This window comes from Malus domestica, chromosome 08 (genome assembly GCF_042453785.1).
Source record: "Malus domestica chromosome 08, GDT2T_hap1".
Classification (NCBI taxonomy): domain Eukaryota; kingdom Viridiplantae; phylum Streptophyta; class Magnoliopsida; order Rosales; family Rosaceae; genus Malus; species Malus domestica.
In genome coordinates, this window is record NC_091668.1 from 29,973,461 (window position 1) to 29,996,054 (window position 22,594).

General features: G+C 37.8%; 1 protein-coding gene across 1 annotated transcript in view; it reads left to right on the plus strand.

Annotated features, from left to right (window-relative positions):
• Positions 1–4,359: 4,359 nt before the first annotated feature.
• Positions 4,360–22,594, plus strand: part of LOC139198170 (serine carboxypeptidase-like 45) — a 67,418-nt gene continuing 49,183 nt past the window's right edge. Inside the window, exons 1-8 of the mRNA XM_070826439.1 lie at positions 4,360–4,408; positions 6,929–7,120; positions 7,316–7,417; positions 7,556–7,651; positions 7,758–7,850; positions 7,946–8,016; positions 13,829–14,110; positions 14,195–14,310. Of these exons, the coding sequence (XP_070682540.1) occupies positions 4,360–4,408; positions 6,929–7,120; positions 7,316–7,417; positions 7,556–7,651; positions 7,758–7,850; positions 7,946–8,016; positions 13,829–14,110; positions 14,195–14,310 (1,001 nt within the window). The remainder of the gene's footprint in view (positions 4,409–6,928; positions 7,121–7,315; positions 7,418–7,555; positions 7,652–7,757; positions 7,851–7,945; positions 8,017–13,828; positions 14,111–14,194; positions 14,311–22,594) is intronic.

Below are 22,594 nucleotides of genomic sequence, written 5' to 3' on the forward strand. Positions count from 1 at the left end.
CATAGCCAAACGGTAAATCAAAAGTTAAACCAATCAAACCAAAAATTAGTAGAAGACTAGAAGTTCGATAACCAAGGATTCGAGATGGTGTCCTTGGTTAAATCTTCTTCTGTAATTCTGAGTTCAAAATCCACGCACTTGGCAGCATTGGACATTTCACAGGCAATGGAGGCTTCAATTCCATGGCTGAAGTACTAGCAGTAGAAGTAGTATTCATCGGATTCTTCGATTCCATGACTGAAGTAGTAGTAGAGTTCACCGGATTCTTATTAAAACCACCCCATTGGGCCAATTCATGACCTAATGCGCCGTGAATAAATGGATTTACAGGGTCCTGAGAGGGGGGCATCTGCACATCAAAATATGCAGGGTTCAAGCATCGCAGTGTTTTGCTTGAGCTTGAGTGAGTTCGGGATAAATTTTGATTTTGTTTCACAGCATAATATCTTTCCATGGAATCAATCTCCAATGTCGATGCCTATATCTTGGCTTCGAGTGAAGCAATGGGTTTAATCAATTCATCTTCTGAAAATAGGTCAATTCGAGCATCCCATGTTGGGTACTCTGAAATGTGCTTATTGCCCCGTTTTTGAAGCTTGGGATCGACATGATCATCATCATCACCATCACCATCATCACAACCATCACCACCATCACTGTGATCACCATCATCATCGTCAGCATCTTTCTTCATCTTGGCCTCATAGAAATCAGACAAACTGAAGCTTCTCTTTAGGAAATCAGGGGCAGCAGCATCCTTGGAAGCCTTGTACCTGCCAAGAATGCGATTGAATTCAACTAGATCTTGCGGCCACGTCTCCGGCTGAATTCGACCCGTTTACCGGTACTAGTAGTTGTTGGTGACACTGGACCACTATCCGTATTCTCTTGCATGATTTGAATCTGAACCGTCCATGAGAAATTGTATGGCGTATGTACCCGTAGTCTTACGAGTATTTCAGAGAATCTTAACGGATACATAATTTGTCTTCTAGATGACTATTCATTCATCATACAAAACGCATATTTTAGAAAACCTTATCGGAGTAGTTTTATTTCTCTGATTACTACACGTCTCTCGCATTGCCATTGACTAAGTAAAGAAAATCTGGGTTGGAAGCATTCCAATTTGGATTGGCCCAAGCCTTCCACATTTGGTAGTTCTTAGCCTTTGTGCAAATGAGCTCCACAGTGCCATTTCTGATGAACTCTGTAGTCTCACAATTCTCCAAATTTTGGACCTTGAAGATGATACCAAGATGTGTCCAAAATTTGACATCCATGGCCACTACCTTTTCAAGCGAAGGAGATACCAGTACTGAATCTACATGGAGAATGCATTTTTGGGGACCAAAGCTAGAGAAGTGAAATATAACACAGTGCTTGGTTTGATAATCAACTTGGACCTTTCAAGCAACATGATATTTGAAGAAATCCCTACAGAGCTGACCAACCTCATTTGCTTGCAATCGTTGAACTTATCCAATAATCTTCACACGGGAAGAATCCCTTCCAAGATCAATGATATGGGATCATTAGAATCACTTGATTACTACGCGAACCAACTTTCTGGTGAAATATCTCCAAGCATCCTGAATTTGACGTTTCACAGCGTAATATCTTTCCATGGAATCAAAATACACGGGGGTTCAAGCATCGCAGTGTTTTTCTTGAGCTTGAGTGAGTTCGGGATAAATTTTGATTTTGTTTCACAGCATAATATCTTTCCAATCTCCAGTGTCGATGCCTGTATCTTGGCTTCGAGTGAAGCAATGAATTTAATCAATTCATCTTTTGAAAATAGGTCAATTCAAGCATCCCATGTTGGGTACTTATTCTCGGAAATGTAAGCATTGCCCGATTTTTGAAGCTTGGGATCGACATGATCATTATCATCACCATCATCATCATCACTACCATCACCATCATCACTATCATCACCATCATCACTGTGATCACCATCATCACTGTTAGCATCTTTCTTCATCTTGGCCTCATAAAAATCAGACAAATGAAATCTTCTTTTTAGGAAACCAGGGGCAGCATCATCTTTGGAAGCCTTGTACCTGCCGAGAATACGATTGAATTCAACTGGATCTTGCGGCCACGTCTCCGGCTGAATTCGACCTATTTATCGGTACTAGTAGTTGTTGGTGACACTGAACCATTATCAGTATTCTCTTGCATTATTTGAATATGAACCGTCCATGAGAAATCGTATGGCGTATGTACCCGTAGTCTTACGAGTATTTCAGAGAACACGTATTTCAAAGAATCTTAACAGATACATAATTTGTCTTCTGGATGACTATTCATTCATCACACAAAACACATATATCAGAAAACCTTATCGGAGTAGTTTTATTTCTCCAATTACTACGCGTCTCTTGCATTGCCATTGACTAAGTAAAGAAAATCTGGGTTGGAAGCATTCCAATTTGGATTGGCCCAAGCCTTCCACATTTGGTAGTTCTTAGCCTTTGTGCAAATGAGCTTCACAGTGCCATTTATGAGGAACTCTGTAGTCTCACAATTCTCCAAATTTTGGACCTTGAAGACGATACCAAGATGTTTCCAAAATATGACATCCATGGCAACTACCTTTTCAAGCGAAGGAGATACCAGTACCGAATCTACATAAAGAATGCATTTTTGGGAACCAAAGCTAGAGAAGTGAAATATAACATAGTGCTTGGTTTGATAATGAGCTTGGACCTTTCAAGCAACATGATATTTGAAGAAATCCCTAAAGAGCTGACCAGCCTCATTTGTTTGCAATCGTTGAACTTATCTAATAATCTTCACACGGGAAGAATCCCTTCCAAGATCAATGATATGGGATCATTAGAATCACTTGATTACTACGAGAACCAACTTTCTGGTGAAATATCTCCAAGCATCTCGAATTTGACATTTCTCAATTATCTGAATTTGTCCTATAACAATATGATAGCGTAGATGCCGAAAAGCACTCAACTTCAAAGCTTTGATCTGTCCAGTTATGCTGGCAATAAACTTTGTGAAGCTCCATTGGAAGATCGTTGTAGTACAAATGAGGCCATGCCATCAATAGGTTCTAACTTCTATCTAATGAGAAACACAGAGCAGGTCATTTACTTGATGATGGTGGATTTTATCTAAGCTTGGGGCTTGGACTTACATTCGGGTTTTCGATTGTTCATAGTTTCACTGACTCTAATGTGCCATATAGCAATGTATTTTCTCGATTCCAATCTTGACGAAAACACGTGTTGCTAAGGCCATTCATTCATTCATTGTTTCTGTTGCTAGAAAGGCCTCGTAGCCACCGTGACGTTCAACGCAAAGCTAATATCTTTAGGTGGTTTTTGTTAAGGCGGTGTTTCGACGAGTAAGGTGGCCTAGCCAAGGCGATAAATTATATGTGTGCTTTGTTCCCAAGTTTTATTCAGACAAAAATTGTGTGCGCAGAGCGCAAAATTTTTTATGAGAATATTTGAGTTTATCGTCATTCATGTCGACAAATGTCAAGTAATATGTTGAGTGATGTCAAGACCCCATGCTAAGTGATGTCAACACGACCCGTCAAATGTTGTCAAAATATTTTTATAAAACATTTCGTCAAATACTTTAGGGTTAATCTCAGTTTACTACCCTGAAGTTTTGTGGTGTTTCATACATTCGTTAAGTTTTCCGTTAGAACTTATATTAACTGATGACGTGACGCCCACGTGGACAACAACTGAGCGTCACGTGTCAATATGGACCCACTTCAATATTAAAAAATTAAAAAAATACAAAAATAAAATAAAATCCCAACCCGTCTTCTACCTCCCTCAAGCTCACTCCAACAACAAAAACCAGTCTCCCCCAACCCGCACCCTCCCTTCCTTCTTCCCTCAGATCCAAAACAAAACGTAAACAATTTGAGACCATTATATTACTTGCTTCCATTGCACCTTAAAGCAACGCTCCCAATCAAACGAAAACCAGCAAAAAAGTCTAACTTCCAAAATAAAATGCAACCAAGTTCGGAACTTGTGAAAACCACACCGAAAACCCAATCACGAAAGCTAAAAAACTCCCATTTTCCAATCCCATTATGTAATTTTTCAGATCATCCAAACAAAAACTCAGAAGCAAAAAATAGACAATTGAAGAAAGTAAACTTTTTTCTCTTTACCGAAGTGAGAGTAGGAGTTGAATTAATAGTCAGCGCTGGTCTTGCCATCGGCTTCGACGAAGGAGACCTCCGGCTCGCCATGGAGTCATCGACGGCCTTGTTGAGCTCGGGGTCGCACATGGACTCGTCGGGGTTAGAGCTCTAGGGGACGTCTTTTACAGAGGGAAGAAGGAAGGTTAGAGCTCTCGGGGTCGCACATGGACTCGTCGGGGTTGGATCTGAGGGAAGAAGGAAGGGAGGGTGCGGGTTGAGGGATACTGGTTTTGGTGGTGAAAGAAGGTTAGGGGAAACGGTGCAGGTTGCAGAGGGAAGAATGAAGGTTGGGGGAGACTAGTTTTGGTGGTTGGAGTGAGCTTGGGGAGACTGGTTTTGGGGGAGAGGGTGCGGGTTGCAGAGGGAAGAAGGAAGGGAGGGGGTTGGGGGAGGTAGAATACGGGTGGGGATTTTATTTTATTTTTAATTTTTTAATATTGAAATGGGCCTATATTGACACGTGACGTTTAGTTATTGTCATTTAGGTGTCACTTAATCAGTTAACAGAAGTTCTAACGGAAAACTTAACGGATGTATGAAACTGTCCCAAAATAAGACTTGAGGCATGAATCTGGAATGAAAAAAACTTCATGTACCAAATGTTGAAAACCACAAAACTTCATGGTAGTAAATTGATATTAACCCAATACTTTATGAGCATAGAAAGATCCCGATCAGACATTTGAAGGGCTCCGGACGACCTTCACATGTGTTTTTCTTTTCAGCATTTGGAGGGTTCCAGGACCAACCAAGTCTCTACATGGGTCTGCCAATGAACATGTCACACTTCTAACGTATATTTCTATGTCCTTGTCCACTTAACCTTGTCTTCGAGTACTTCGAAAAATTTATCCACAAAGACAAATGAATCTGCCGTCATTGCCACACGAGAAAACAGCAAAACATGAAATTGCGGACAACACAACACCAAGTCAATCTACTTTCTATCATATTTTTTTGGTCATTTTCTTTGACATTGTAAATTTCAAATAAAAAACAGAGTGGGAGAAACAAGGACCCAAATTCTTATTTATTTATTTATTCATGAAACGACACACAATATTTACTTTCATATTATGTCAAAAAATATGAATGTGATACTAAGCGTTAACTGTCGGTTTACCTCTGAACTTTCACTTCACTTTCGATTTCCCCCTTGAACTTTTCTATTGGAAAATTAAGGACTCAACCTATTTTTTTTAGCCAATTTGCCCCCTACCGTTAGTTTTTCATATATTCCATCCATATTTCCGTTAAGTGAGACCATGTGCACAACATGTGAGGGTAGTTAAGTCATTTCACTCTTAAAAATTATTAAAAAACTGAAAATAAAAAAAAAAAAAACTTTCCCTCTATTTTTTCCCGCTAATTCCTATCCTCGATTTTATTTTTCCCTCTCATTCCTATGCATGAGAAATGACATATGGTGTTATTGTCTAGCATTTTTATTTTCTCTAACAAATTAATAATTTGACAAATGCTAATGATGTTATTGTCTCCAAAGCAGTGCATTAATATAAGAAACCCTAGTCTTTTTTATGGACATGTTTCTTATATTAATGTACTGTTTTGGAGACAATAACACCATGAGCATTTGTCAAATTATTAATTTGTTAGAGAAAATAAAAATGGTAGTACATGCTTCAAGAAAAAGATTAACTTATCTACTTATGAAGACAATAACACCATATGTCATTTCTCATGCATATGAATGAGAGGGAAAAATAAAATTGAGGATAGGAATTAGCGGGAAAAAATAGAGGGAAAATTTTTATTATTATTTATTTTCAGTTTTTAATCATTTTAAGAGTGAAATGACTTAATTATCCTCACATGTTGTGCACATGGTCTCACTTAACGGAAATATGGACGGAATATTTGAAAAACTAATGGTAGGGGGCAAATTGGCTAAAAAAATTAGTTTGAGTCCTTAATTTTCCAATAGAAAAGTTTAGGGGGGAAATCGAAAGTGAGGTGAAAGTTCAGGGGGTAAACCGACAATTTACCCGTAATACTAATATATTGAACTATACAAAAATCACACTCCTTCGTTAGTGCAAAAAGTTGAAACGCATTCATAAGTACAAACTTGTGAGTGGGGTACCAACATATTAAACTCACACTAGTATAGTATTCAGGGTCTTGGGATCCCCTTTTTTTTTCAAAAAATGGAGATTGTTTGTATGGCCCACACCACATTGAACTTCAATGATTCAAACTGTCTATTTTTCAAGTTGCACCTCATAGATCATCGTTGCAAAATATTAGCCAAATTAGAAATATTTGGGCATCTAATTGAGTTCAAAAAAATTGACGAACACTGTGTTTTAAAAAACATTGAAACTTCATCGTGACAAATTGACAATTAAATAGGCAAATGGTGTAGCAGTTTTGTTATATGCATCAAACTCAAGACATCCGATCTCTATATATATGCATAACACTCGCTCAGAATCTCAAAGTAGAGTACCTTTCTTGCAAGAGCAAGTTGTACTCATGAACATTTATGAACTGGTATCATAACAAGTTGTCCCGTAAATAGACAATATATACTTTTGAACTTAATAACCCACGTCAGAACAATACAATATGTTGAATACATGAGCTCCTGGACAATTTGTCTTACACAACTTAGCTAGCTGGTACCAGATAAAATCGAGAAAAGATGTTTATATACTTGTACCATCCCACACCACAATTCATATTGAACTCCCCCCCCCCCCCCCCCCCAAGTGTTTTCCACGGAAAACTCCCTCCAAGAAGCTGATAAAATCACAAGGTTGCCAGGTCAACCACAAGTCAGCTTCCAGCAATATGCAGGATATGTAACTGTGGATGAAAAGCAAGAGAGATCTCTTTTTTACTACTTTGTTGAAGCACAAATTGATCCTGCTTCCAAGCCTCTTGTTCTTTGGCTCAATGGAGGTGAGCTTCCATCGAAATCCAGTAACGAGTAATTTAATCCCTACCGGAAATATTTTACGCATTAGTTTTTGTTAGTCATACTGTTTCAGCCAACTTAGTGACGCTTGCGTTTGCAACATTTTATACATTATTGAATGCATGTTACGTAGTACAATTATGAACCAAATAATTGAGCTTTGTGACTTTTAATTGAAGGTCCTGGTTGTTCATCTATTGGAGTTGGAGCTTTCAACGAGAACGGACCTTTTCAACCAAGCGGAGACATTTTACTCAAGAACGATTTTAGTTGGAATAGAGGTAAGTAAACCATTAAATTAGTCTTTAAGTGATCACAATTGTGTCACATTCGTTGTTAATTAGATTCTGCTCCCGATTATTCACGTAACATTGATACTAATTACGATGGATTTTCTCTCGTTTATATAATTTTTGCAGAAGCAAATATGCTATACTTGGAGTCACCAGCAGGAGTAGGCTTCTCCTACTCAGCAAACAAATCATTCTATGGCTTTGTGAACGACGATATCACAGGTTTTCGCTTCATATGACTTTCTCAAGCCTCATTCAACCAACAAAATATAACCCGAAAATAGTAAACACGTACATTCTGATCATGTTCTGATTCTCTTCTTTTTAGCACGAGATAATCTCGAGTTCCTTCAGCGCTGGTTCGACAAATTCCCCGAGTATAAAAATAGGGATTTCTTTATCACAGGAGAGAGCTATGCAGGTAACATCATTTTCTATCACTAACGACCAATTAGAAAAATCGGAAGGTACAAACTTACAACGTGCTTCTAAAAAATTCCATTCTGTCACTGCCAGGCCACTATGTTCCACAGCTTGCACAACTCATTATCCAATCAAAACTGAAGTTCAATCTGCAAGCAATAGCAGTAAGCAAACGAGAATCGAACAAGTGAAGTAACTTTGGAGTTTGTTTGCACTCAAAATATACCCATTTTTACTTATTTGGGCAATTTGGGTAAAATATGGCATTTGGAGGATTAATATGCAAGAAAGCTAACTTGGAAAGATATTTGGCTACAAGTGGATGGGTTTGGCACTATAATATTGGTTCTCCTATTTGATTGGGTGGTGGAGGTTTGTCTAGCCTTTGTTTAATCAAGATACATGCATGTATTGCAAGTAGATGGAAAGGCATAGCAAGCTTTCGGGCAAGGAACATGTGAAAGAAGCCAACTTGCTTCTTTTAAATGTTAGTTTATTACAAGTGGGAAAACATGTGCTAAAAACATGTGGTGGAGATGCAAATCCCTTTTTAATATTGTTTCTACATGCAAGTTGGCAAAAGGAAATGCAAGCTGCCCAAGCTTCTTTCGGGCAGGTACAAAACCTCAGCAGGAGGGTTTCCTCCAGACCTCTATAAAAAGGAGTAGATGCACAAGGATTAGGGACACTCAAAACAACCAATCAAAACTCTACTCAAATTAGCTCATCAGCTTCCTTGTAGACATTTATTTTTAGCCAAGCATCATTTGCTTTTCTTGTTTATTAGCTCTGCTACTCACTTGTAGTATCGATCTGATTTGTAGCTTTTATGTACTCATTTCCAGTCATATAAATTACAAGCAATCTGCAATATTAGTCATTTTCCTCTGTCATTTATATTTCCAAGCAACCTTGTCATTTACATATTGTTCTATCTCTTCATATAAGTAAAGTCCTTATTTTTAAGGCAAACAAAGAACCTTAATTTGAGCAACTCCCACTCAAATGGCACAATCTCTTGATTTGAAATCAAAAGGCGCAACCTCAATCATTCAAATCCCGTCTACTAGCGGCATCTAGTAGTGGCACGCCCGCACCCCATTAATCTCGTATGTGAGCAAATCCCCGGCTTGCCCGCAAGGAACCATGGCGGATTTAGGGAGCGAACATATTTTGGCACGCCCGGTGGGATACTTATATGAAGTTAGATCATGAACAATCTTTATGTTCATGATTTTTCTGCTTTTTCGGAGGATGACGGTGTGGAAGAGCGCCCAAGCTATGGCTATCACATAGAGCCAACCTATGAGTTGCCAACTTATGGGTACATGGCTGAAGAATACTCAAGTCCCATGGAATATGATTGTCGGCCAACTAATGGCCATCAAATAAATAATAATCTTGAAGATTGGCCAACTTATGGCTATGATGAAGGTTATTATTCTTTTGAAGACAATCACACTTTTGAATACTATGATAGGCCAACCAATGGCTTTGAGTATCAAAAGGCTTCCAATGAGTACATGGAGCCAATATATGAAATGCCAACTCATGATCATCTGGATGAAAAGCTCTGCAAAGAGGATGTGGGCAAGTTACAGAAGGTGTCCAAACTCCATGTGGCAAGCATTGAGTATGGTGAAGAGGTGACTAAGTGTTTTAAAAGGGTGGAGGAAAGCTATTCAACTTTTGGAGAAACTTTGAGAAAGTTGATAGATCAAATGTGTCAAATCCCCTCTACAAAGCATACTCACCCTACTACAACCAAGGAAGAACAAATCATACACGTTGATGAAGGCCAAACAATGGCCCCACCCTATGAAAAATCCATGAAAATGGATATGATTGTAGAAGACCAAGCCGTTGTAAGCCAAACACCAACGCTCGGAGGGCACGAGCCCACACCTCATGTGGAGCCCGAAGAAGAAGAAAATAGCTCCTACACTCTTCCCCGCCAACACAAGCATGTTGCCCGCATCAAGATCTCGAGGAGGACAAAACTCGGGATCAAACATGAATGGCCACCTCCTATGGTTCCCAAGCTATATTGCATGACCAATTTAAATGGTGGGTATGATCTCTCTACACTCAATTTTAAAAAGAGAAAAAGATTTGAGTGTTGAGAGAAAAATAACACTTGAGCAGCCAAGGGGCTTCATCCAATTTGCCCGAATGGCTTTCTCTTGTGTTATTCTTTTGTGCATTTTCTCCAGTACCCTTCTCCTCCTTTTCCTTTCCTTTCCTTTCTTTTTTTTTTCTTTCTGTCCCTCTCTCATGTTTGTTTTCTACTTTGCCCGAAAGGGCTATATATATTATATTATATTTTGGGCTATAATATTATATTATATTATATTGCATATTATATATATTATACTTTGCCCGAATGGGCTTCATAGTATATTATTTTATACAATAGCACTTGGCCCGTATGGGCTATATATATATATATATATATATATATAATATTATAGTATATCAAAAGAAAAAAAAAACAACTGTTAATATTAAAAGAATAAAATCTGGGCAGTTTGCCCACCTTGGGCTTTCTGTTCTTTTGGTTTGAGTTGCCCGAAAAGAGTTTCTTTTTCTTTTTCTTATTTTGGTTACCTGAATAATCTACCTTTTAATTTGCTCTTTCTCCTTTTTACCAACCCAACAGGGCCTTTAATTTCCTTTTTCTGTTTGCCCGAAAGGGCTCTGTTTTCTTTGTGTGTTTCTTATGTTGTTACAAATAAAAGCCATAAAAATTAAAAATTCCAAAAAATTACAAAAACATTTTGCTTTCATGCTTTTTGTTTTTTTTCTTGTTTTCTTGCTGGGGAACTTTACAGAAAATATCAAAGAGTTGGGCAGTTTGTGAGTAGCCATTTTTACCCTTCTTTCCACTTTTCTCTTATCCAATGGATGTATTTAGCCCGAACCCGAAAGCTGAAAAACCATCAACAACAGCAGCAAGATATTCTGATTTTTCTACCATTAGTTGTCAAAAACCTATCAGTTACCAGTTTTAATGGGTGAAAAGTAGAGGAGTGAATCCTCGTTTGGGTTTGGGTTCTCAAAACAGATTAAACCATGGAGGTTGGACGGTGGGTGCAGAAAATTGTTTTTGCAGTTTGCCCGAATGCTTGATGAAAGTATGTTGTTGTTGCCCGAGGGAGCTACAATTTTGCCCAAGGGACATGATATCTTCTCCACTACAATTGATTCAGATATTGTCAATCAAATGTGGGGCCCCACATTCGATCTGACAAACATGAAGTGTTCTTGTTACATGCTGCGCCGATTGCTCTGTCTCTCGCACAACCCCATCTCACTCTTTCCATTTCCAACTATATTAGTGTTATCATCAACTATGGAGCTGGCAAAACAGACTCAAGAAAAGGCAGTAAAGTTCGGGAAGTCGTCCAAGGATATTTTATGCGTTTATATGAAGGAGCTCCAAAGGGCCCATAGGAGAAGCGGTACTATCCCCAGCTGAAGAAAAGCACGGTTCCAAAGAGGCACAAAACACATTGAAATTCAAGCAGCACAAAACAAGGTTATCAATGAGAAGTGATAGAGCTATTATCCTGCCCGATGAAGCTTTTGCCCGAATTGCAGGACTCAGTTTCTTTGCGAGTGATGCGTCTGCAGCAAGCTTTTCTTTAGTCATGCACAAATGAAAGCCCCGGCAAATCCATCCCTAATTGAAACATCCCCTGAAAGGCAGATGACTATTGATACAGCGCCAGCAGCAACTGCAACAAGAGCTTCTGATTTTGCTGCCATTACTTATCGAAGACATCATTCAAAAATTGCTTGCTTTGAAGTGATTCACGGTCTGACCAACCTTGAGTCCTTGCACGGAGGTGACATCTTCGCCGCAAGATATCATTGAAATGGCTGCTGTCATGAGTGCCACGGGGTCAAGGCCAATGGCCTGTTCTTCGATGATAGGCTCTGGAACTTTGAATAGATCCCATTCTCCTCCCAGGACATAATTTGTCACCATCGAAGCCTCAGAAAAGCAATTCATTGAAGCAGTTAACTTTTGGGTTCTGCAGAGCTCCTCCAGCTGCTGGAAATCCTAAGGAGAATTCTGTAAATAGGGGAACAAAAGCCCAGTCTCTGCATACATTCTCAAAGAAGAACCCAAAAACTGAACACAACAACAAAATCGCTAGAGAGAAATAGAGTCTGGGTTGGTGTGAGTTTGGTGATTTTAAGGTGCATCTCTCTCTTTCTCTCTCTCCTTTTTCTTTTTCTCTTGTCTCTTCGGTCCCCTTCTTGCCCGAAAGGGCACTTCTTTCTCTTTTTATTTCTTTCTCTTTCTTTCCTGTCCCATTCTGCCGACAAAGGGTCTTTCTTTACTTTTTTTTATTGTTTCTCTTTCTCTCTCTCACTCTTTCCTTTTCTTTTTCTTTTTTTCCCTTCCTTTCACTTTCTCCTTGTCTCTGTCATTGTCTCCTTGTTTTCTTTACTTTGCCCGTTGGGCTTTGTATATTATATATATATATATATATATAATTAATATATGAAGAAGAAAAGAATCTGAGTGCTTTTGCCCGAGAGGGCTAGATATATATATATATATATATATATATATTATATTTATATTTATATTATATTACATATGAAAAGAGGCCAAAAGAAAAAGACAAAAAAGAATAATTGCCCAAGTTTATTTCTCTTTTAACTCTCTTTTCCAGTTTGCCCGACTTCGGGCATTTTTCTAGTTTATTATTTCTGTAACCAGTAAGGATGCTTCTATATTTTTTGGTATCAAGAAGGAATACAAGCCAGACAGAAATATTCTTTCCAATGCTAGTTGCACTACCAATTGCCTTGCTCCTCTTACCAAAGGTTATCAACGACAGAAGGACCGAAGAGGTAGACGTGCCTCTTCCCTCGATTTCAATCCTGGCAGCATTGGGGTTGTAAGTTTCACAAACTTTGCTCAAATTTGTAAAACTTGGGGGGCACTGTTTGCACTCAAAATATACCCATTTTTACTTATTTGGGCAATTTGGGTAAAATATGGCATTTGGAGGATTAATATGCAAGAAAGCTAACTTGGAAAGATATTTGGCTACAAGTGGATGAGTTTGGCACTATAATATTGGTTCTCCTATTTGATTGGGTAGTGGAGGTTTGTCTAGCTTTTGTTTAATCAAGATACATGCATGTATTGCAAGTAGATGGAAAGGCATAGCAAGCTTTCGGGCAAGGAACATGTGAAAGAAGCCAACTTGCTTCTTTTAAATGTTAGTTTATTACAAGTGAGAAAACATGTGTTAAAAACATGTGGTGGAGATGCAAATCCCTTTTTAATATTGTTTCTACATGCAAGTTGGCAAAAGGAAATGCAAGCTGCCCAAGCTTCTTTCGGGCAGGTACAAAACCTCAGCAGGAGGGTTTCCTCCAGACCTCTATAAAAAGGAGTAGATGCACAAGGATTAGGGACACTCAAAACAACCAATCAAAACTCTACTCAAATTAGCTCATCAACTTCCTTGTAGACATTTATTTTTAGCCAAGCATCCTTTGCTTTTCTTGTTTATTAGCTCTGCTACTCACTTGTAGTATCGATCTGATTTGTAGCTTTTATGTACTCATTTCCAGTCATATAAATTACAAGCAATCTGCAATATTAGTCATTTTCCTCTGTCATTTATATTTCCAAGCAACCTTGTCATTTACATATTGTTCTATCTCTTCATATAAGTAAAGTCCTTATTTTTAAGGCAAACAAAGAACCTTAATTTGAGCAACTCCCACTCAAATGGCACAATCTCTTGATTTGAAATCAAAAGGCGCAACCTCAATCATTCAAATCCCGTCTACTAGCGGCATCTAGTAGTGGCACGCCCGCACCCCATTAATCTCGTATGTGAGCAAATCCCCGGCTTGCCCGCAAGGAACCATGGCGGATTTAGGGAGCGAACAGAGTTGATGTTTTCGACTAAGATGTCACGCTTGAGCTTTTTTTGCTTGCAGATTGGCAATCCTCTTTTAGAATTCAATTCTGATATCAACGCACCAGCAGAGTACCGGTGGTCTCATGGATTAATATCGGATGCGACATTTGAAGATTTAACTTCAATCTGCAACTATTCTGAAATTGTTAGACGGGGGGTAATTCGTGGTGGTCCACTTAGCCCTGCTTGTGATGCAGTAGCGAACCAATCTGAAAGAGAAGTCCCTAGACATTTGATCAACCGATATGATGTTACTCTCGATGTCTGTTTATCATCGGTCGAAGCTCAATCTTTCCAACTGGTAAGCCTTGTATTTTCTCCTTTCATTTCTTTCAAATTCTCTATGTTAATATACAAACTTCCAACTCACTGATCACATCTGCAGCAAAAAACAGTGAAGATAGATGTCTGTATCGAAGATGAAACATTTACATACTTAAACCGACCAGATGTACAGGAGGAGCTTCATGCCCGAGTCACTAATTGGACAACTTGCAGCAAGTAATCATCTCATCTCATTTGAATCACTGATGCACATAAACGTAGTAGGTTCCAAAGATGAATCAAAACATGAAAAGAATTGCAATTATACTCCAAACTATTCAAAGATCGAAGAAATGTTCTTTGTGCAGCAAGTCTTTTCTGTTTACTGTGCTTCTAAATTTGATTATCCTCTTTTACAGCGGAGGTGTCCTCGAGTATGATATGAAAAACCTGGAAATACCGATGCTTCCAGTTTTAGGTGACCTTGTCAAGTCTGGAATTCGGGTTTTAATTTACAGGTGATGAGTCTCACTGTTGTACAAAAAAGAACTCTTGCCATCTCTGATAATCTTAGTCTTTTAGAAATTGTACTTAAAAGTACATCTTACATATTTTCCACAGTGGAGATCAAGATTCTGTTATTCCACTAACGAGCAAGGAAGAAAATATCAATAATATCGGCGAAATATCGCCGATATTATCGTTTTTTTGGAGGTCCGAAATTTTTTAACTATCCAAATGATTTTCGTCGAAATATCGCGATATTATCGATAGTATCGCGATATTTTCGATATTATCAATAATATCATAACATAATACTAAAATATACTTAAATATGTTGAGAAAACTCAACACATACTTCACTTGATCATAGCCCAAAGGCCGAACAAGCTTGGATTTTCTAGCAGGGGGATGTGGGTTTTATAGGAAAATTTGCTTGCTCACTGCCCTCACATGGGCGATGTGGGACTCGCCCAATGGGAGAGAAAATCAGAATTTTCGGTCAAAAATTTACACCCACTTTAAACAGCCATAACTTTGTCAAAACTCAACGAAATCAAGCAAGACAAAAACGAAAGTTGTAGCCCTCGAAGAGACAAAGAGAATGGTACCTCACACGACGTCTGAATCGTCGTTTTTTGGCCGGAAAATTCCTCGAAAGTCACTGAGGTCGCCGGAAACTGGGTAAGATTCAAATGAGTATAACTTTTTCAATACTCAACGAAATTGAGTGAAACAAAAAGGAAAGTTGTACTACTCGACGAGATGAAGAGATTGATACCTTGAACTCCGGCCAACTCGCCGTGGTTTGGCCGGAAATTGTCTCGAAAGCCACTGAGGTCGCCGGAAACTGGGTAAGATTCAAATGAGTATAACGTTTTCAATAAGCAACGAAATTGAGTGAAACAAAAAGGAAAGTTGTATCCCTCGAAGAGAAGAAGAGAATGGTACCTCACACGACGTCTGACTCATTGTGGTTTGGCCGGAAATTGCCTCTAAAGCCACTGAGGTCGCCGGAAACTGGGTAAGATTCAAATGAGTATAACCTTTTCAATACTCAACGAAATTGAGTGAAACAAAAAGGAAAGTTGTACTACTCGACGAGACGAAGAGATTGATACCTTGCACGCTGGCCAAAATTCAATTGACACACTCCTGGCTTCCAAAATTCAATTCTTTTACTTTATATAAACTTGAAAAAACATAATCGGCATCCAAATTAAAGTTTAGTCTTATTCAATGTATTGATTTTCAATCGTTAAAATATACTATAATTTGGAACTTCAACGCCTAGACGCATGCTTATGTGTAAGAAATTTAAAGTGTCAAATTCGGCACATTATTCTTCATCATTTTATTCACTTCCTTTTTTTTTTTTTTTTTAATATCCTAAATAAAACCTCCAAATATTGTACTAATTAATTATATATAAATGATTATGGTGTGTTTAAACTTCTTTCATTAATTACTACATATTTTCTACACTCACAATGTTTGCCAGCTCGCTATATAATCAATTTAAATAAGTTAAATCCATCATGCAATGCATTTCCTTCCAATTTTTTGTGATAAACTAATAGATAATTGACTAAATAAACATCCTACAAAGTTTCATTAAAAATTTCCAAGTTTTTCTTACAATTTCCGTGGTTTCCATGTAATTTTTATCGATATCGATATTATCCCGATATTTCCATCGATATTTCCATGTTTTCGGACTACCGATATTTCCGATATTACCGATATTTTCTTCCTTGCTAACGAGTACAAGGACACTGGTGAACAGATTGGCAAAGGACTTGGGGCTACAAACGAATGTGCCTTACAGAGTCTGGTTTGAAGAAAAACAGGTCGGTTCGTGAACATAATAACAGTGGAAAATTCGGACTATCTACTTGTGGCCTTAGCAGTTTTTATCCTATATAAATTTTTAACTTTTCAGGTTGCCGGATGAACACAAGTATACAGCGACACTTTATCTTACGCTACCATAAGAGGAGTAGGCCATGAAGCTCCAATTTCGCAGCCAGCGAGATCATTACTTCTATTTACTTCATTTCTGACAGGAATGCCATTGCCAAAAGCCTTAAGTACTAACTGACACAAATTGCAGAAATCAAGAAGAAATAAGTCTATTCATTTCTTACACGGAATAATTTAGTGAACAAATTGTAAGAAAATCGGTATACTCATGAGAACAAGAATTTCAGTTTTAATTAGCGATTTTTCTCTGCATCAATAAAGACATTCGGAGGAATGACAGGCAACCTCTGAGTAAAACTTCTTCCATATGTTAAAAAGAGTTTAATTGACACTCCAACAGAACTGGAAATTGTACGTCTGAGTTGTTAACAACTTTAAGGATGAGTCCAGTCAGGGCCGGCCCAGGCCCAGTGCAACCAGGGCCATTGTCCAGGGCCCAAAATTTAAAGGGGCACAAAAAAAAAAAAAAGTCCAAATAATTAGGTATAAAAAAAAATTTGTCTAGAGCCCAAAATAAGGAATGGAGGGCAAGAGGCCCAAATTTGACAATAAAGGAAAAGGCCCAAGTTTCAAGATTTAAAAAAAAAAAAAAAAAAAAAAAAAAATATATATATATATATATATATATATATATATATATATATATAATTGAACCGGCCAGATTTTAGCCTTTAAAAAAAAAAAAACAATAATGTAAAGCCTAAAGGGACCTCCCCGGTCCCCCCCCACTCCCACCTAACCTAATTCTCCTTTTCCCAATTAATTCCCCACCCACCCGCCCCTTTGTTTCCCCTGTTTGTTATTTTCCCATCTGCACAGCTATTGCAGCTTCCAGGCCAGCCTTCCAACCCCGACAACACACAGAGTCTTTGTCTTTCTCAGCCACAATCCCTGCTGCCGGTTGCCATTGTGCATTCACCAACCCGAATAACTTTTGAGGTAATTTGATAAACTAATTTTTAAAATTTGAATTATTAATTCATAATTTAAATTAAATTTTGCAAGTGACATAGAATTATATGATAATTGATGTATAGAATTGTTGTTGTTGATGGATTGAATTCTTGATTAATTAATTGATGTATAGATGTTAGTGTTTTTATAATATATAATATGTGTTACACTTGGAATGATAATTTTAATAGGAAATTTTTGTTATATCATGTGTAGGTAATTTTTGCAAACAAATTATCAAAGCCATGTCTTTTAGGAAACAACTCTTTGGTAATATGAAAAGGATAAAGTCTTTTGCTTTTGTTGTAAATTGTTTAAAACAATTGCCTCAAAAAGTGAGTTAGCAAAAGATGGAATTAGTGATTGGAGACATCTTGGTGAGAAGATTGACCAACATGAAAAGAGTAAAGAGCATCTCGTTAATTCGAGAACTTGGGTTGAGTTGAAAAGTAGATTGACAAAAAATCAGACAATTGACAAAGAATTTCAAATGGGAATCAAGAAACAGACAAATCATTGGAAACAAGTGATGCTTAGAATTATTGCTGTTGTGAAATGTCTTGCCATACATAATTTAGCATTTCGTGGAACAAATGAAAGACCTTATGAAGACTCTAATGGCAACTTCTTAGGTTTACTTGAAATGATTGCAGAGTTTGATCCAATAATGCAAGAGCATTTTCGACTCATTGAGAATAAAGAGATTCATCATCACTATTTGAGCCATAAAATTCAAAATGAGTTGATAGCTACTTTAGCTTCAAAAGTCAAAACCGCAATCATTAAAAAAGTCAAAGAAGCCAAATTTTTTTCTGTCATTCTTGATTGTACTCCTGATGCAAGTCATGTGGAACAGATGACTTTAATTTTGAGATGTGTTGACTTGTCAAGTAGGTCAATAAATATAAGGGAGTATTTCATGGAGTTTTTAAATGTAGAAGATACATCAGGATTAGGACTTTTTAATGCTTTGTTTCAATTGGTGGAAATTACTGAAAATCCCCAATTGAGTAGGGATGCAGAATGTTTAGCATCAGGAGAACTTTCAAGTTTTGATTTTGTATTAAGTTTGGTTATTTGGTATGACATTTTGTTGAAGATTAACATGGTGAGTACAAAATTACAATCTGAAGACATGCGTCTTGATGTTGCTGTAAAGGCATTGGAAGCACTTGTTACGTTTTTCGAAAACTATAGAGAAACTGGTTTTGCTTCCGCCATGAGTGATGCTAAAGAAATTGCACTTGATTCAGAAATTGACCCTGTTTTTCAAACTAAACGTCATAGACCTAGAAAAAGACATCATGATGAAGTTGATGGTAATGAGAGGGAACAACAGTCTGCTGAAGAATCATTTAGAACAGATTATTTTCTTGTTATAGTGGATATTGCTCTTTCTCAACTGAAACATAGGTTTGAACAGTTAAAGGCTTTTGAATATATTTTTGGCTTCTTGTTTGATGCATCGAAGTTAATTTCATTGGATGATCAAGAGCTAAAACAAAATTGTATGAATCTTGAAGCATATTTGAAACATGGAAATACCATGGATGTAGATGGAGCCGACTTATGTTCCGAATTACAGGTTTTGCAAATGATGTTACCTGAAAAATCATTTCTCTCTAATAACCCTTGGACATCCATGGAAATAGCAAACTTTGTCAAAGAAATTGACATGTGTCCTAATGTCTTGATTGCTTATCGTGTAATGTTGACTGTACCTGTGATCGTGGCATCTGCAGAAAGAAGTTTTTCAAAATTGAAATTATTAAAATCTTACTTGCGGACCACTATGACTCAAGATAGGCTAAATGGATTAGCAATCTTATTCATTGAAAAGGATGAGATTGAAGACTTGGAGTATGATGATATAATTGATGATTTTGCTTCAAAAAATACTAGAAGACAATTTCTTAAAGGTTGAAATTTGAAGGAGATTTGCTAGGAGTGGTTATATATGATTGTACTTTTGATTGTCGGGGTTTAGGTACTATGTCCCCCCCGTTGTATATTTTCTCAGGTAATATAATTTGGGCGTGAGGGCCTAGCCCCCCCAGCTTCGACTGGGTTCCAGCCCTCGTTAAATATTTTTTTTTAACATATGTTTTTGTATTAAAAAGGGCACATTTTGAACTTTCGCACTGGGCACCCAAAAACTCAGGACCGACCCTGAGTCCAGTACATGGTACCCAACTCGACAAATCCGCTACAATCGTGAACAAAATGAGCAGTGTTAATAGCCAACTTATACAAAGCGCGTTGTATTTCAAACCAATAACATACATCGATGTCCTCTCGCTAGTTCTTACTTCTTATGATGCATAATAACATAACATGTTTAAATTCTTAGATTGTTCGCTGCTAAAACAGAACCCTTTGCAGGAAAATTTGTACGTGTCACCTTGCATTGAGGTACACCATATACTCGGTGAGGCAAGATATTCGATCACCATTGGAGGATAAGACTCAGGCCTTTGACAATTTCCTAATGAAGGTTATGCAGATTATGGTTACTTTCCTCTTTCGAGGACCCTTTAGGTTTATTTTCCTGTGTTTCTAGCAAGACTGTAATTTGTAGTGAAATAAGAGAGGGAGGACTGCAAGATAAATTTATCAAGAACAAAAGCAGAACCAAAGTAACCGACTTCCAACAATGAATTAATTAAATTAAAATTACAAAGCAATTGCTAATCTCGAAACAAAACAATAGCAAGGCGAATATTATTCATAGCCAAACGGTAAATCAAGAGTTAAACCAATCAAACCAAAAATTAGTAGAAGACTAGTAGTTCGATAACCGAGGATTCGAGATGGTTGTAGACATTGAAATTTTGGTGAAATAAATATTGACAATTGTATTAAAAATTACAACCTCCATTCACTTCACATACATCATACACTCATTTCACATACATCATACACTCACTTCACCAACAACAATCCACCCAATTCACCTACAACAAATCCACCCAATTCACCTACAACATCCACCAAAACAAAAGGATGGTGGTAATTCATTCTCAAAGCCTATAAATAGGCTTCTCCATCAAAGGATCAAAGGAGAAAATTTACATACATTTTCTCTACTCTCAAGCAAATCCCGAAGAATCAAGAAAACCCTCTTTGTTCTTTGTCAAATCCTCCTTCAAGATCAAGCCCCGACGGCCCTTGAAGAACTTCCACAAATTCAAGATCAAGCCCCGACAACCCTTGCAGAAGGTGTTCATCATTTATCATCCGTTCATCTAAGATCAAGCCCCGATGGCCCTTGGATCAACAACACAATTCGCAAATCTACGTCTTGCGGAGATCGAATCAGAGGATCAAATTAGAGATTGTAACCCCAAAATCATTAATACAAATATTATTTTGTACACGTGTTCTTGTCTCATTCATCGCAGGAATTTCCGTGTTTACAATGGTGTCCTTAGTTAAATCTTCTTCTGTAATTCTGAGTTCAAAATCCATGCACTTGGCAGCATTGGACATTTCAAAGGCAATGGAGGCTTCAATTCCATGGCTGAAGTACTAGTAATATTCATCGGATTCTTCGATTCCATGACTGAAGTAGTAGTACTAGTAGTAGTAGAATTCACCAGATTCTTATTAAAACCATCCAATTGGGCCAATTCATGAGTAACTTTTTGGCCTAATGCGTCGTGAATAAATGGATTTACAGGATCCTGAGAGGGGGGCATCTGCACATCAAAATACGCAGGGTTCAAGCGTCCCAGTGTTTTGCTTGAGCTTGAGTGAGTTTGGGATAAATTTTGATTTTGTTTCACAGCATAATATCTTTCCATGGAATCAATCCCCAGTGTCGATGCTTGTATCTTGGCTTCGAGTGAAGCAATGAGTTTAATCAATTCATCTTCTGAAAATATGTCAATTCGAGCATCTCCTGTTGGGTACTTATTCTCGGAAATGTGCTTATTGCCTGATTTTTGAAGCTTGGGATCGACATGATCATCATCATCACCATCACCATCATCACCACCATTACCACCATCACTGTGATCACCGTCATCACCGTCAGTGTCTTTCTTCATCTTGGCCTCATAAAAATCAGACAAATTGAAGCTTCTCTTTAGGAAACTGGGGGTAGCAGCATCCTTGGAAGCCTTGTAATGCGATTGAATTCAACTGGATCTTGCGGCCATGTCTTCGGTTGAATTCGACCCGTTTACCGGTACTAGTAGTTGTTGGTGACACTGGACCATTATCAGTATTCTCTTGCATTATTTGAATTTGAACCGTCCATGAGAAATCGTACGGCGTATGTACCCGTAGTCTTACCGGTATTTCAAAGAACACATTAACGGATACATAATTTGTCTTCTAGATGACTATTCATTCATCACACAAAACACATATTTCAGAAAACCTTATTGGAGTAATTTTTATTACTCCGATTACTACGCATTGCCATTCACTAAGTAAAGAAAATCTGGGTTGGAAGCATTCCAATTTGGATTGGCCCAAGCCTTCCACATTTGGTAGTTCTTAGCCTTTGTGCAAATGATCTCCACAGTACCATTTCTGATGAACTCTGTAGTCTCACAATTCTCCAAATTTTGGACCTTGAAGATGATACCAAGATGTTTCCAAAATTTGACATCCATGGCCACTACCTTTTCAAGCGAAGGAGATACCAGTACCGAATTTACATAGAGAATGCATTTTTGGGGACCAAAGCTAGATAAGCGAAATATAACAGTGCTTGGTTTGATAACGAGCTTGGACCTTTCAAGCAACATGATATTTGGAGAAATCCCTAAAGTGCTGACCAGCCTCATTTACTTGCAATCGTTGAACTTATCCACTAATCTTCACACAGGAAGAATCCCTTCCAAGATCAATGATATGGGATCTTTAGAATCACTTGATTACTATGCAAACCAACTTTCTGGTGAAATATCTCCAAACATCTCGAATTTGACGTTTCTCCATTATCTGAATTTGTCCTATAACAATTTGATAGTGCAGATGCCAAAAAGCACTCAACTTCAAAGCTTTGATGAGAAACACGAAGTAGGTCATTTACTTGTATATGGTGGATTCTATCTAAGCTTGGGGCTTGGAC